At 42.6% G+C, this 16750-nt stretch overlaps 1 protein-coding gene across 1 annotated transcript in view; it reads right to left on the bottom strand.

Annotated features, from left to right (window-relative positions):
* LOC121534853 (DNA damage-binding protein 1) overlaps window positions 1-16750 on the bottom strand; it is a 35121-nt gene that overhangs the window by 5746 nt on the left and 12625 nt on the right. Inside the window, exons 11-20 of the mRNA XM_041841443.2 lie at window positions 15972-16080; window positions 14446-14624; window positions 11361-11521; window positions 10342-10449; window positions 9277-9484; window positions 2675-2770; window positions 2357-2468; window positions 1723-1846; window positions 657-821; window positions 21-115 (exon numbers count right to left, since the gene is read on the bottom strand). Coding sequence (XP_041697377.2) covers window positions 21-115; window positions 657-821; window positions 1723-1846; window positions 2357-2468; window positions 2675-2770; window positions 9277-9484; window positions 10342-10449; window positions 11361-11521; window positions 14446-14624; window positions 15972-16080 — 1357 coding nt within the window. The remainder of the gene's footprint in view (window positions 1-20; window positions 116-656; window positions 822-1722; window positions 1847-2356; window positions 2469-2674; window positions 2771-9276; window positions 9485-10341; window positions 10450-11360; window positions 11522-14445; window positions 14625-15971; window positions 16081-16750) is intronic.

Here is a 16750-nt window from a genome sequence, read left to right as displayed (position 1 = left end):
ATCAAAAGTGAAATACTCACTGTGCTGTTGATGCTGGCCAGCAGTTTGCCATTGAACTCCACCATGGAGTAGACGGCTCCCTTAACCTCCTTCTCTGCCACCGTCTGCAGCTTACCTACACAGAAGAAGAGAAATAACACAGTCTGGGTCAGGGTTGGTGTTACACTAGCCTGAAATCCAAACTGATACGTTTTGTTTAACCATTTCTTTCACCGTGAAAGAATGTTGAAACTGAGCATAATGGTTTGGATTCCAGGATAAAAAAATAAATAAATGATTAAATGCAGCATATCAGTTTGGTTTTCAGGCTAGTGTTATAGCTCTCTGATACAGTATTTACAGCATTTTTTCACTCTGAGTCATCTATCTTTTAATGACTGAGATGATTATCGATAGGAAGGTGCTATCAGGCACTATCAAGGGAGGAAGAGGCATGGAACGAGTGAGGAAAAGGTGAGTGAGAATGAGTGAGAGAAAAAGACGAGGGGAAGAAAGAGAGACTGTAGAAGAAAGTGTAAGAGAGTGAGTAAAAAAATAGGTGGATTGCAAGAGGAGGGGGGGGGGGTGAAAGAGAACGACAGGAGAAGAAAGATGGGAAAGAGTGAGTGAGAACAATGAAAATGGAAGATAGATGGAGAGAAAAAGTTAATCCTAACCGTCAGTGTAGTGGAAGACGATGATGCGGCCTTGCTTGGGCTCCGCCTCCTCTGGGTAGACCATCGCTGTGCCGACGATAAAGTAGACTGAGGGGTCCCTGCCCAGGCGGCAGGATACCATGCTGAGGGCGTACTCACTCTGGAGGAACTGGTGGGCGTGGAGCACTGGGAGGATGAACACACACGTAAAAATCCCACTATTGAGGACAAATCACCACAAAAGGTGAGAATTTTGTGTACTCCTCAAGAGTACAATCACCAGCTCACCAATCACCAGTACAATCACCAGTAACAGATCAAATTAATTCACTTCAAATTTACAAATGTTCTCTTTAAAAAGATTTGGCATGGGTCCTCAAATCCTCAAAAAATTATACAGCTGCACCATCGAGAGCATCCTGACTGGTTGCATCACCGCCTGGTATGGCAACTGCCTGGCCTCTGACCGCAAGGCACTACAGAGGGTCGTGCGTACGGCCCAGTACATCACTGGGGCCAAGCTTCCTGCCATCCAGGACCTCTATACCAGGCAGTGTCGGAGGAAGGCCCTCAAAATTGTCAAAGACTCCAGCCACCCTAGTCATAGACTGTTCTCTCTGCTACGCACGCCCGAGTGCCAAGTCTAGGTTCAAAAGACTTCTCAACAGCTTCTACCCCCCAAGCCATAAGACTCCTGAACAGCTAATCATGGCTACCCGGACTATTTGCCCAGCCCCCCCCACCCCCCATCTTTTTACGCTGCTGCTACTCTGTTAATTATTTATGCATAGTCACTTTAACTCTACCCACATGTACATATTACCTCAACTAGCCACATTGACTCTGCACCGGGAACCCCCCTGTATATATAGCCTCCCTACTGTTATTTTATTTTACTTCTGCTCTTTTTTCTCAACACTTTTTTGTTGTTTTATTTTACTTTTTTATTAAAAAATAAATGTATTGTTGGTTAAGGGCTGTAAGTAAGCATTTCACTGTAATGTCTGCACCTGTTGTATTCGGCGCATGTGGCCAATAAAATTTGATTTGATTTAATCAAGACGGTTTTTAGGGGGAACTAACTTACCTTCGAAGGTGTGTTGGTCGACCACCAGGAGGCTGTGCACCTCCACCTCCTCCCCGAAGGAGGTCTCGTGTGGGGAGGTGCTGCTGGGGAACAGCTTACTGGAGCTCACACTGCTAGACAGAGCCTGGGGAGAGGTAGGAAGAGAGGAGAAAGTGGGAAAATATAAAACCCCAGACTACTTTCCCACAAGGCTAGGGAAAAAAGGGATTCTTCCTCACCTACAAGTCTTGTAAATAATATTTTTTTCTCCTTTCTTATTTTTAATCATTATGTGCAATAAATCTAAACTAAGTAATCTGGACAGCTTGTCAGCCAAGCAATGTGCATCACTAGCATTCAAGGCATTTTGCCCAAAAACACATAATTGCACTAACACTGCTAAATAGAATACAGTAACTCTCTGAATGCTGATGCTTTAGTTCATATAGAGCGAAGTTTACAGATATTTCCAGACTGTTATTCTACAAAACACGCAGTTGCATCATGAAAAACGTTGAATGTGGGAAACAAGGCTCAGGGACCATATTCGAAAGGCCTTGATCAGCACTCCTACTCTGAGAAGATGTATGAATACAGGCCCAGAATAGGAGATCTTGGCAGTGGTACATTGAAACACCAGATGGTGTGCAGCTACCTGAGTGCTAGCACTGGGGCGCACTGCTGCCGTGGTCCCGCTGGCATCTTGCATCTCCACGCGGCTAGACAGCACCCCGAAACACTGAGACACCTCCTGGTAACAGATCCTCCTGAGAGAGGGAGGGGGAGAGAGCAGGGAGAATAAAGTGGAGAGATAGAAAGGGGGAGCGAGTAAGTGAGAGAGGGAGCGAGATCAAGAGAAAAAGTGTCCCAAAAGAAAGACAAATGTTTCGCTCTTGATTTAACTGAAGGTAAATCCATTGCAAAGATATACTTCTACTTTGTAACTATTTCTACTGGTGTTGCTTCCTCTTACCTGGGAGACTCGTAGAGGGGAACCGTGCGAATGTGGAGCTTTTGGATCTCGTCGATGGTGCCGATGGTGAGAGTGCTGTTGTTGGCCAGAGCCAGACTGCCAAAGACACACACAGGTTACAACCACACACCAACAACAACAGATAAGTTACATATTACTTCTAGCTTTGTAATCATTCCGATTATTTTCTTAGATTCCTTGAATGAGAAAAATAAAACACAACGGTCTCAGTCTCCTCGCCACCATTTGCGCTGCTCTAAAAACACAGGAAGGAAGCCACTTTAGACTATTGAGACGCACGTGCCTATGGCTGTGGCGGTTATTAAGTTTTGCCAGCCAGTGATTGTCAGGCAAATAACTGCCGGTCTCATGGTAATTGACCGTTAATTAACATAAACACATTAAGCATCTCCTGGCTTCCACGCATAGCCTACAAGCCACTGATGCAGACCTTTGGAGCATCTACATTTAAAAAAGTCTAATAAATCCATGTAATATAGCTTACACCATCACAACAAATCCATTATTTATTTTAGACAGGTCTAAAGAAACATGATATGAAGAAAATTTAGTCTACTTAAGAACAACATAATAGCATACTCTGAGTTGTCCTTATGTTAGGCCCTGATCTGGCTACGCCATATGGCTGTGGGCTACACTAGTTCATTTAGCAGACATTTATCTTACAATTTCTACCGATCTGCGTGCCAGTTATGGTTTTCATATGCACATTTTCATAAAAACGTCTTCATATCTCAAAATCATTGTCATGTGGTTAATCAAAATTCAATCCAAATGAAAAAGATACAAACCTAAAAAGTAACTTCTATTGCCAACTACGTAAAAATAGCCTACATAAAGCCAACCAATACAAACATTGCAGCCTGCAGGTAGAAAATATTCTGGTAAAAATAAATATCCTATAAATCCCATTGGCTACACATGGCCTGTCTGCAACAAACTTAAAACATTGTATCAACTATTAACTGGGTCCAGCCCGAAGCTTGTGCTAGCCAACTTGCAACATTATATAAAATATTCTGGGCCCTCAAGAGTTACCCACGCCAGTGAGCTCGGGACAGACACAGCTTTAGGCTATTTGCGCAAGGGATAAGAAGTAGTGCTTGACTTGGGCAGGAGCTCACCGGAGTAGAGTACAAGCACCTCAAATTCTCTACTGCTTGAGCTCCTGTTCCTCTTTTAGAATATTAGCTCAAAGGTATTGTGGAGCTCCTGCACCTAAATATAAAACAGTACCAGCACCCAAAATGAGTACTGGATCCTTTTTCAGTCCAAGTCTAGCACTGATAAGAAGTTATCAGGTAGGCCTATTTTATGATGTTTCCACTGGATCAGAGCATGACATTTTACCCTTTCACGCTGAGTGGTTATTGAAAGGGAGAGAGCTGGAAAGATTTTACAAATACATTGAGGAACTATTGGAATTCTCAATGGATGTAAAAAAAATACTTTGCTTGCTGTTTCAGGTGAAGAAAACATTACTTTGAGAAGCTCCACAGGGCATTAGTGGTGGTGCGTTAAGCCAATCAGAAATACTATCAGATCCCCAAATGGGCACATTTATATGCCTACATTTGCATACAGGCCAGGCAGCCTATAGGCCTACCTCTATGCCTGCGCGTCCTTACTCAACATTGACAGGAGCGCTCCAAACAAAAGACAATGACTAAATTGACTAAAATCGTAACTGGAATGAAATAAATCTAAACTGGTTTCTCACAAGTGTAGCGTAGGTTGTGCACTCAGCTAACAATGTGTCGACTCCGACAATGATAACGGGAAGACGGAAATAATAATATTTAAAGCATTAAAATAAAATTACTGTAACCAATGTAACAACATAGTAGATTTGAAATTATAGGAATTAACAGTAGATTTACAACTGGTGATACAGTGCATTCGGAAATTATTCAAACCCTTTGACTTTTTCCACATTCTGTTACGTTATAGCCTTATTCTAAAATGGACTAAATAGTCCCCCCTTAATCTACACACAATACATAAGTATTCAGACCCTTTACTCAGTACTTTGTTGAAGCACCTTTGGCAGTGATTACAGCCTGTAGTATTCTTGGGTATGACTCTACAAGCTTGGCACACATGTAATTAGGGAGTTTCTCCCATTCCTCTCAGCAGATCCTCTCAAGCTCTGCACAGCTATTTTCAGGTCTCTCCAGAAATGTTCAAAATCGGGTTCAAGTCTGGGCTCTGGTTGGGCCACTCAAGGACATTCAAAGACTTGTCCCGAAGCCATTCCTGCGTTGTCTTGGCTGTGTGCTTAGGGTCATTGTCCTGTTGGAAGGTGAACCTTCGCCCCAGTCTGAGGTCCTGAGCGGGTTTTCATCAAAGATCTCTCTGTACTTTGCTCTGTTCATCTTTCCCTCGATCCTGACTAGTCTCCCAGTCCCTGCCGCTGAAAAACATCCCCACAGCATGTTGCTGCCACCACCATGCTTCACCGTAGGGATGGTGCCAGGTTTCCTCCTGACGTGACGCTTGGCATTCAGGCCACAGAGTTCAATCTTGGTTTCATCAGACCAAATAATCTTGTTTCTCATGGTCAGAGTCCTTTAGGTGCCTTTTGGCAAACTCAAAGTGGGCAGTCATGTGCCTTTTACTGAGGAGTGGCTTCCGTCTGGCCACTCTACCATAAAGGCCTGATTGGTGGAGTGCTGCAGAGATTGTTGTCCATCTGGAAGGTTCTCCCATCTCCACAGAGGAACTCTTGAACTCTGTCAGATTGACCATCGGGTTCTTCGTCACCTCCCTGACTAAGGCCCTTCTTCCCCGATTGCTCAGTCTGGCCAGGCTGCCAGCTCTAGGAAGAGACTTGGTGATTCCAAATGTCTTCCATTTAAGAATGATGGAGGCCACTGTGTTCTTGGGGAACTTCAATGCTGCAGACATTTTTTGGTACCCTTCCCCAAATCTTTGCCTCGACACAATCCTGTCTCGGAGCTCTACGGACAATTCCTTCGACCTCATGGCTTGGTTTTTGCTCTGACATGCACGGTCAACGGTGGGACCTTATATAGACAGGTGTGTGCCTTTACAAATCATGTCCAATAAATTGAATTTACCGCAAGTGGACCCCAATCAAGTTGTAGAAACATCAAGGATGATCAATGGAAACAGGATGCACCTGAACTCAATTTCGAGTCTCATAGCAAAGGGTCTGAATACTTATGTAAATAAGGTATCTGTTTTTTATTTTGACTACATTTGCAAAAATGTCTAAAAACCAGGGAAAAAATTATTTAATCAATTTTAGAATAAGGCTGTATCGTAACAAAATGTGGAAAAAGGGAAGGGGTCTAAATACTTTCTGAATGCTCTGTATATGTAATGGGGAATTGACCTACACTAACAATCAATGTGTTTGTATGTGTGTGTGTATATATATATATATGCAAAAAAAAACATATGGGGGATTGGAAGTGATGCAGACAATTACATTGATGGAAGTTACAATCTATCTGCAGTATTAAAGCTGATCTACCCCCTAAAAAAACAAAAAAACAACAACAATCAAAGCAAACAATTCACACAATGAAGTTATGAAACAATGAATGTGCACACATTGCTGGTTAAGAGCGCACTCTATAGAGAGAAGTGCATTGTGCATCTGGGCCATGGTCAATTCGACGTCTGCATTGGCCATGCAGGATTTACGGTGATATGGCCTCAGCAGAAGTCAGGGCATTCATACTACTTATGCTTCACAGAGTAGTGCAGAGCTGTTGTCAAGGAAGTGAGTTTGTTTTTATACAGGATGTACTGCCCCCACCTACCATCAACCAATCATGTCATTGCGGAGCTATACAGAGCCTTCAGCATAGTTAAACAATTTGGGAAGCGCAAGGCGATGTGGTACGGAGCTTGATTTGGCCACTGCATGCCTCCGGAGGCTCTGCATTTGCGTCACACCCTCCATATGGAGCCTCTGACAACATTTTCAGATCAAGCATAAATTGGCTTTTAGTCTAGGCCTTTAGTCTTAGTTCACTGAGACGGGCGCACATTTATTTATATATACAGTTGAAGTCGGAAGTTTACATACACTTAGGTTGGAGTCATTAAAACTAGTTTTTCAACCACTCCACAAATTTCTTGTTAACCAACTGTAGTTTTGGCAAGTCAGTTAGGACATCTACTTTGTGCATGACAAGTAATTTCTCCAACAATTGTTTACAGACAGATTATTTCACTTATAATTCACTGTATGGGGCGGCAGGTGGCTTAGTGGGTAAGAGCGTTGTGCCAGTAACCGAAAGGTCGCTGGTTCTAATCCCCGAGCCGACTAGGTTGAAAAAATCTGTCGATGTGCCCTTAAGCAAGGCACTTAACCCTAATTGCTCATGTAAGTCGCTCTGGATAAGAGCGTCTGCTAAATGACTAAAAAAAAAAAAAAAAAAAACTGTATCACAATTCCAGTGGGTCAGAAGTTTACATACACTAAATTGACTGTGCCTTTAAACAGCTTGGAAAATTCCAGAAAATGATGTCATGGCTTTAAAAGCCTCTGATAGGCTAATTGACATCATTTGAGTCAATTGGAGGTGTACCTGTGGATGTATTTCAAGGCCTACCTTCAAACTCAGTGCCTCTTCGCTTGACATCATGTGAAAATCAAAATAAATCAGCAAAGGCCTCAGAAAAAAAATGGTAGACCTCCACAAGCCTGAAGGTGCCACGTTCATCTGTACAAACAATAGTATGCAAGTATAAACACCATGGGACCACACAGCCGTCATACCGCTCAGGAAGGAGACGCGTTCTGTCTAGAGATGAACGTACTTTGGTGTGAAAAGTGCAAATCAATCCCAGAGGAACAGCAAAGGACCTTGTGAAGATGCTGGAGGAAACAGGTACAAAAGTATATATATCCAGAGTCACATGGGGACAAAGATCGTACTTTTTGGAGAAATGTCCTCTGGTCTGATGAAACAAAAATAGAACCGTTTGGCCATAATGACCATTGTTATGTTTTGAGGAAAAAGGGGAAGGCTTGCAAGCCGAAGAACACCATCCCAACCATGAAGCATGGGGGTGGCAGCATCTTGCTGTGGGGGTGTTTTGCTGCAGGAGGGAATGGTGAAATTCACAAAATAGATGACATCATGAGGAAGGAAAATTATGTGTATATCTTGAAGCAACATCTCAAGACATCAGTCAGGAAGTTAAAGCTTGGTCGCAAATGGGTCTTCCAAATGGACAATGACCCCAAGCATACTTCCAAAGTTGTGGCAAAATGGCTTAAGGACAACAAAGTCAAGGTATTGGAATGGCCATCACAAAGCCCTGACCTCAATCCTATTGAAAATGGGCGATCTTCTGTATAACGCCCCTAACCTTGTCACAACACAACTGATTGGCTCAAACACATTAAGGAAATAAATTCCACAAATTAACTTTTAACAAGGCACACCTGTTAATTGAAATGCATTCCAGGTGACTACCTCATGAAGCTGGTTGAGAGAATGCCAAGAGTATGCAAAGCTGAAATCAAGGCAAAGGGTGGCTATTTGAAGAATCTCATATATAAAATATTTTGATTTGTTTAACACTTATATATATATATATATATATATATAATAGGTTACTGCTCTACTGCTCAACTAAAACAATCTCGGTCAACCAACAGCCTAACGACCAAACAAATGACCAGTCGACTAATTGGTGTCAGCCCTAGAGCGAGAAATTAATATTCCAAACAGTCTGGGACAGTTGTGGGATGCGATAGATCCCACATTAATACAACCACTAGCATCAAAAAACCTGTTTTAAGCAATGAGCCTGATGCAACAGATAAGAACATTTAGCTTAAAATGTTGATTAACTATTAGGCTATTTCTTCACAATATAAGCGCAGCAATGCGCACCCGGAAGTAGGCTAGAAGCGCGAATGTTCCATTGGCAGGACAACACCATTCTCAAAAGTGACCGCACATGCAATTATGCATGTAATGCTTTTATTATAAAGATTCATTTTTATGGTGAAAATTATCTTCCCCAAACTTGAAACTCACGCGCTGCGTATGTATGCCAGTTAGGCTCTACACCCACTGTAAAGTGGTTTAATGTGCTTCATTTTAAGGTGTTATTTGGTCACTTTAGTTGTGATACAAACCTTATTAAAACATATATGCGCTAGGCTACATGAGGTGTGTAGCCTCATGTAAAGAGAAGCAATATGCTTAAGTTGAGAAATAAATATAGTAGGCCTAGCCTATAGAAAGCTGATGGGATCCTCCTCTTTTTAATAGAGGCCATCACTCTGTTTTCTCACGCAAATGCATAGCCTATAGAAATGTTGCGCAACATGAGCTCATGGGCTCTCATGAAGTGTTTGATTAGATTTCCATTGATGTCAGAGTGATTAGAGGGACAATAGAGTGCTGAGTACCAGGCAGTTAGTGAGTTTGGGTAGGCTACTAATGACCATCAGCAACATCAAAGTTTGGAGAAGCCTAATTACCGTGACTAAACGGTCATGTGGAATTTGACTGCCACCATGACTCGTGACCGCCGGTGTGGCGGTAATATGGTCACCGTAACAGCCCTACGCGTGAATGACTAACCTGTCGGGGTAGCCCTCGGAGTTGAGCGGGCACATGTAGTTGACCTCCTTAAGGTTGACATTGGAGAAGACCAGCTTGTGGTTGGAGGAGTAGATGACGGTGGGCCGGTCGGAGCAGGCAAACACGTTGGAGGTGGACAGGGAGCGGAAGGTCCTCAGCACTGTGGGCTGGGTGCCCAGGGTCACCTTCTTACGCTCGCTCAGCACGCCTGGTGGCAACACAACAGGGTCAATGGCAACGATTTAACAATAAGTTTGCCAACCTGCCAGGGTTAAGTGCACTTTCAATTCAGTCTATTCAGGAGATAAGTTGCAATTCCAATTCATCTTCAATATACACTGAGTGTCAATAACCTTAGGAACACCTGCTCTTTCCATGACATAGACTGACCAGGTGAATCCAGGTGAAAGCTATGATCCCTTATTGTTGTCACCTATTAAATCCACTTCAATCAGCGTAGATGATGGGGAGGAAATAGGTTAAAGAAGGATTTTTAAGTCTTGAGACATGGATTGTGTATGTGTGCCTTTCAGAGGGTGAATGGGAGAGAAAATATTTAAGTGCCTTTGAACAGGGTATGGTAGTAGGTGCCAGGCGCACCGGTTTGAGTGTGTGAAGAACTGCAACACTGCTGGGTTTTTCACTCTCAACTTAACACAACTGTGGAAAGCATTGGCATCAACATGGGCCAGCATCCCTGTGGAACGCTTTCGACACCTTGTAGAGTGTCCATGCCCTGACGAATTGAGGCTGTTTTGAGGGCAAAAGGGGGTGCAACTCAATATTAGGAAGGTGTTCCTAATGTTTTGTACACTCAGTGAATTTCCAATGAAGAGACATTTTCTTTACATTTTCCAATACATTTTCAGAATTCTGAAACAGAATCGAACTGCAGCTTTTTAGAAACAATGAACAGGCCTATTAACAGCTTCCTATTTGACATTTCTTAACCTAATTTGTTCTATCAATGAATTACATGATGGTGCAGTTAACTGTCTGGAATGTTTATTCAAATGTGACTCAATCAAAAGGCAACAACACAATGTATTGCTCCAGCAGCCTGACCTGTCGTCAGGTCCAGGCCGAAGTAGAAAAGTGCTCCGTCTCCCAGGGCACACAGCAGGTAGAAGCTGCCCTCGAACGTCGTCATCAGGATGGAGCGAGGGATAATTTCTGTACGCACACAAACAGACACACACACAGAAACACACAGATATACACAAATGTGTCAAAAGCTTTGGAATAGCAGCAGAATTCCACTGTCAATTCAAAACAACTATTATTCATCCCCCGAGGGGCAAATATGAAGGCATTAACAGCTAGGTGAAACATAACATCCTCCACATGGTTGTGCAACATTGCAAATGGATCTAGGACGTGTGGAACCAATAGAGTGCTTCTGTCCCTTAGGATTCCCTCCCCTTCATGGACAAATCACACAGGCTTTGAATAGATGGGTTTATAAACGCATCCAAAAAGAACAACAGGAGCAGGACAAAGAGAATGTCCAATACAGAGGAAAAAGGGAATATGTGCCACCCACTGTTGTGCTGCTCCCAATCATGATATTTTAATAAAATGTTGATATTACAGAAGCTTTATTAAAAGATCACGTTTCGGAGCAACAAAACAGTGGGCGGACATTAGGGATGGGCATTGGAAAGAATGTCTGTGTTCGAGTACTCTCAAAAATAATTTTGCGTACTCGAGTACTAGCATGTTAGCGTGAAATGGGGCTGCGATAACGGTTGCTCCAATTACTGGTTGTTCTGATACACAACTGAAAACTAAACTAATATTTTCACTGACAGACTCCAAACAATAAACATATCTTAGCGTTAGAAATGTTGTCAGCGCTTATAAATTTAGCCTGCTAAATAGTTGCATTTATAAAAATGTTGAACTTGTATTCGATTAATAGTCACCAAATACAAAACCTTGAACCGAGTATTCGAGTACAGTGGACATTAGCTTTTTCTCGACATACCTGGCTACACAAAGGTTAAAATCAGTTGCTCTATCTATCCATCCATCCCTCACTACCCTTTAGTACACCTCTGTTGAAGCTCCATCCCCCCTCTCACCTCCTCCGAGCATCTCCTTGTGCAGGGCGGTGAAGCAGGGCAGCTTGAGGACCCGTGCCGAGATGTCCGTCCACAGGCCCACGGCGCAGAGGGGCGACTCTCCGCCCTCCCCCAGGGGCGTGATGTCTAGGCAGGCCACCTCGTGCTCCATCTCCACCGTGCTGAAGGGGGACAGACAGAAGGGCATGGGATTGCTATGTTTTTTTTTCATTCAAAACTTTTTTTTATACCTAATATTTATTTTTATTTTTTACTCCAAATACAAACTTTTACAAACAACGACTACATCTCACCTGCCCAGACCCGCATGCTCACACCCCCATCCCTAGTGTCTGCATTACTGTTCGCCTTCAATTGCAACAATTTCTTTTTCTCGGTCGCCCATGGTATTTCAATAATAAATAATTCGATTTTTCCATTGTGTTAATGATGGTGGATTGATTGATTTCCACGTTCTTAGTATACGTTTTTTCAAGATGAGTGATGAAGAGAATCGTCCAACCCATTTTGTATCTCACTACACCCCCATATGGGATTGGATTTACATTGTGTAGCCCAGATTTACTTAATTGGATATTTGTTTTGCCCCAGTGTGTGTGGGTAACAGCCCACTCTCAAAAAAGGCACGGCTTTTGCTACAGCTCAGCATCAACAGCCACTAAAACAGTGTCTGCTGGACCAGACCACATTGGTAGAGCCTTCCCTGGCCAGCAGTGTAAGACCAGCTCAGGCATGGTGATGATCTATTGAGCTGACTACAACTGGGTTCAAAGTGGTGTGTGTATGTATAACAGTGCATTCTGAAAATATTCAGACCCCTTCCTTTCTTCCACATTTTCTTACGTTGCAGCCTTATTCTAAAATGGATTAAATTACTTTTTTCCCCTCATCAATCTACACACAATACCCCATAATGACAAAGCAAAAACAGAAACACCTTTTTTACATAAGTATTCAGACCCTTTGCTATGAGACTCGAAATTGAGCTCAGGTGCATCCTGTTTCCATTGACCATCCTTGAGATGTTTCTACAACTTGATTGGAGTCCACCTGTGGTAAATTCAATTGATTGGACATGATTTGGAAAGGCACACACCTGTCTATATAAGGTCCCACAGTTGACAGTGCATGTCAGCGCAAAAACCAAGTGGAAGGAATTGTCCGTAGAGCTCTGAGACAGAATTGTGTCGAGGCACAGATCTGGGGAAGGGTACCAAAACATTTCTGCAGCATTGAAAGTCCCAAAGAACACAGTGGCCTCCATTATTTTTAAATGGAAAAGGTTTGGAACCACCAAGACTCTTCCTAGAGCTGGCCGCCTGGCCAAACTGAACAATTGGGGGAGAAGGGCCTTGGTCAGAGAGGTGACCAAGAACCCGATGGTCACTCTGACAGAGCTCCAGAATTCCTCTGTGGAGATGGGAGAACCTTCCAGAAGGACAAACAATTTTGTAGCACTCCACCAATCAGGCAGTTATGGTAGAGTGGCCAGACGGAATCCACTCCTCAGTGAAAGGCACATGACAGCCTGCTTGGAGTTTGCCAAAATGCACTGAAAGGACTCTCAGACCATGAGAAACAAGATTCTCTGGTCTGATGAAACCAAGATTGAACTATTTGGCCTGAATGCCAAGCGTCACGTCTGGAGGAAACCGGGCACCATCCCTATGGTGAAGCAGGGACTGGGAGACTAGTCATCATCGAGGTAGAGATGAACGGAGCAAAGTACAGAGACACGCTTGATGAAAACCTGCTCCACAGCGCTCAGGACCTCAGACTGGGGCTAAGGTTCACCTTCCAACAGGACAGTGACCCTAAGCACACAGCCAAGACAACACAGGAGTGGCTTTGGGACAAGTCTCTGAATGTCCTTGAGTGGCCCAGCCAGAGCCTGGACTTTAACCCGATGGAACATCTCTGGAGAGACCTGAAAATAGCTGTGCAGCAATGCTCCACATCCAACCTGACAGAGATTGAGAGGATCTGCAGAGAAGAATGGGAGAAACTCCCCAAATAGACGTGTGCAAAGATTGTAGCGTCATACCCAAGAAGACTTAAGGCTGTAATCGCTGCCAAAGGTGCTTCAACAAAATGCTGAGTAAAGGGTCTGAATACTTATGTAAATGTCCTATTTCAGTTTATTTTATACATCAATAATAATAATAATCATAATATAATGCCATTTAGCAGACGCTTTTATCCAAAGCGACTTACAGTCATGTGTGCATAGATTTTTACGTATGGGTGGATCCCGGGGATCGAACCCACTACCCTGGCGTTACAAGCGCCATGCTCTACCAATTGAGCTACAGAGGACCATATTAGCAAACATTTCTAAAAACCTGTTTTTGCTTTGTCATTATGGGGTATTGTGTGTAGATTGAGGACATTTTTTAAAATCCATTTTAGAATAAGGCTGTAACATAACAAAATGTGGAAAAGTCCAAGGGTCTGAATACTTTCCATATGTACTGTATGTACATATACAGTGCCTTCACAAAGTATTCACACCCCTTGACTTAAATCTACTTGAAAATCTATGGCAAGACTTAAATTATTGTCTAGCAATGATCAATAACAACCAATTTGACAGAGCTTAAAGAATTAAAAAAGAAAAAAGGCTAATGTTGCACAATCCAGGTGTGGAAAGTTCTTAGAGACTTACCCAAAACTCACAGCTGTAATCGCTGCCAAAGGTGATTCTACAAACTATTGACTCAGGGGTGTGAATTACTTGTACTTACTTATATTTCATTTCAATACATTTGCAAAAAAATTATACAAAAATGTTTTTACTGTCATTATGGGGTATTCTGTGTAGATCAATTTACACACAATACCCATCAATTTAATCCATTTTGAATTCAGGCTGTAACACAACAAAATGTGGAATAAGTCAAGGGGTATGAATACTTTCTGAAGGCACTGTGTTAGTCATCTCTTCTGATTCAACTTTAATTCACGCTTAAAGCTACAACTCAGTTGGCCTGGGGCTCACCAAGTCTCAGGTGCTGTTTAACACTATAATTAAAGTTGAATTGGATTTGAGTTGTGTGTGTACCTGATGTATTTAAGTTGTGTCTACCTGATCTGTTTGAGTTCCCCAGAGAGGATCTGGAGATAGTAGAGGGCGCGGCCCACGGCCAGCACCACCTGGGAGGAGTTACATGCGGCCACGCTGATGTTCCGGCCCTGTGGCTCCTTCCATTCAGACACCAGGGCCTTGCTGTCCTGCATCACCAGACGCACTCCGCCCGATGTGATCTGAATCACACACACACACAGTACAAATGCATACAAATACATTGTCACCTTTGCAAGATTCACTATTTGAAAACGTTTGTCCTTCACACCTGTATTTGTTTGATGTACAACTGCACATTAAAAAATATATATCTTTGAGATTGAGATTTTTCAAAGTAAAAAGTGGTCTGGAATAAATTATTCAAAATTCAAATGAATTTGGTTGGAGGCAAGTGACTCTTGTTTATGTGTAATTTATCTCACCTGTGGTAAGTTTCAGGTGCCTACCGGGTAAAAATAGCCATTCAGTTTTGCAGAGAAAACAGAATATTCTGCTCCATTGAAAAAGTGCAAGGGTGCCAATATATTTGGCACCTTTGCACTTTTGTGTGTGTGTGTGTGTGTGTGGCAGACGCACATGATGGAGCAGTGACTGTCTGATGAGGAACGGGCTGTCTTACCGTAGTGAGCTAGGTTATAGGCCTACATCATGGGCTGGATAGAAGCAGTCTACAGTCTTCAGAACTGGATAACAATTGCTTTATTTGCCTCAAAATAATAGAATAAATAATATTGTTTGTTCTCTCTCTCAAAGCTGTGATTGAGAATAGCCTATTCATAGGCTTAGGCTATAGACTTTCATTCTTGTTATTTTTGAAAGGCACAACAACTTTAGAACAACACCTTCGTAGGCTAGAATATTTGGGAAATAAGCTAATGTTCCTAACTTTAACATATCTTAAAGCTTTTACGATAGGCCTAGTAGGAGAATAGGTTATTGGCCATTTGGTTTTAAACCTAGCATGGAGGGATTTTCCCGACCAGGGATACCTAGTCAGTTGTACAACCGAATGCATTCAACTGAAATATTGACTCAGGAGTATGAACACTTACGCAAATGAGATATTTCTGCATTTCATTTTCAATAAATGAGCCAAACAAATTGAAAACATGTTTTCACTTTGTCATTATGGGGTATTGTATGTAGCTGGGGGAGAAAAACAATCAATGTAATCAATTTTGAATTCAGGCTGTAACACAACAAAATGTGGAATAAGTCAAGGGGTATACATCTTTTCTGAAGGCACCGTATATGTATTGCGATTCAATACTGCGATTTTATTGCGATTCGATGTTCCAAACATATTGCTCACCATATGTCTGCCGCTGAGGGATAAGAGAGCCATGAAAAAGTTTTGATCAGTCGTGGAAATCAAACAGTTTTGGTGCAGGTACAGCTAATTAGTGCAAAAATAATATTGCGATAGTCAAAACTGTACCATATATCGTCAAAAATAATATCCCAATATGTAACTATCGACTTTTTCCCCTCATCACTAGTGTGTGTGTGTGTGTGTTTGCGTATACCTGGATAAGCTGCTGGTGGGCCACGTTGCCACAGTAGAAGGTCTGCAGGTTGTCCACAAAGCCAGGCAGCTCAGTCTCCTCCACCTCCTCCCCACTCAGCATCAGCACCCTGAGGACACACACACAAACACGGAACAACTTATTATATACATGAACTAAAATATAAACACAACATGTAAAGTGTTGGTACCATGTTTCATGAGGTGAAATAAAAGATCCCAGAACTTTTCCAAACACACAAAAAGCTTATTTCTCTCAAATTTGGTGCATTCATTTGGGATGTCCACCAGAGCTATTGCCAGATAATTTAATGTTAATTTCTCTACCATAAGCCACCTCCAATGCCATTTTAAATAATTTGGCAGGACGTCCAACCGGCCTCACAACCGCAGACAACGTGTAACCACGCCAGCCCAAGACCTACACATCCGGCTTCTTCACCTGCGGGATGGTCCTCTGTAGCTCAATTGGTAGAGCATGGCGGTTGTAACGCCAGGGTAGTGGGTTCGATCCCCGGGACCACCCATACGTTAAAATGTATGCACGCATGACTGTAAGTCGCTTTGGATAAAAGCGTCTGCTAAATGGGATATTATTATTATTATGTTCTGAAACGAGCCACCGGGACAGCTGATGAAACTGTGGGCTTGCACAACCGAATAATTTCTGCACAAACTGTTGGAAACCATCTCAGGGAAGCTCATCTGCGTGTTCGTCATCCTCACCAGAGTCTTGACCTGACTGCAGTTCGGTGTTGTAACCGACTTCAGTGGGCAAAT

The sequence above is a fragment of the Coregonus clupeaformis genome, chromosome 21, assembly GCF_020615455.1.
Source record: "Coregonus clupeaformis isolate EN_2021a chromosome 21, ASM2061545v1, whole genome shotgun sequence".
NCBI lineage: Eukaryota > Metazoa > Chordata > Actinopteri > Salmoniformes > Salmonidae > Coregonus > Coregonus clupeaformis.
This window is presented reverse-complemented; position numbering and strand designations above follow the sequence as displayed.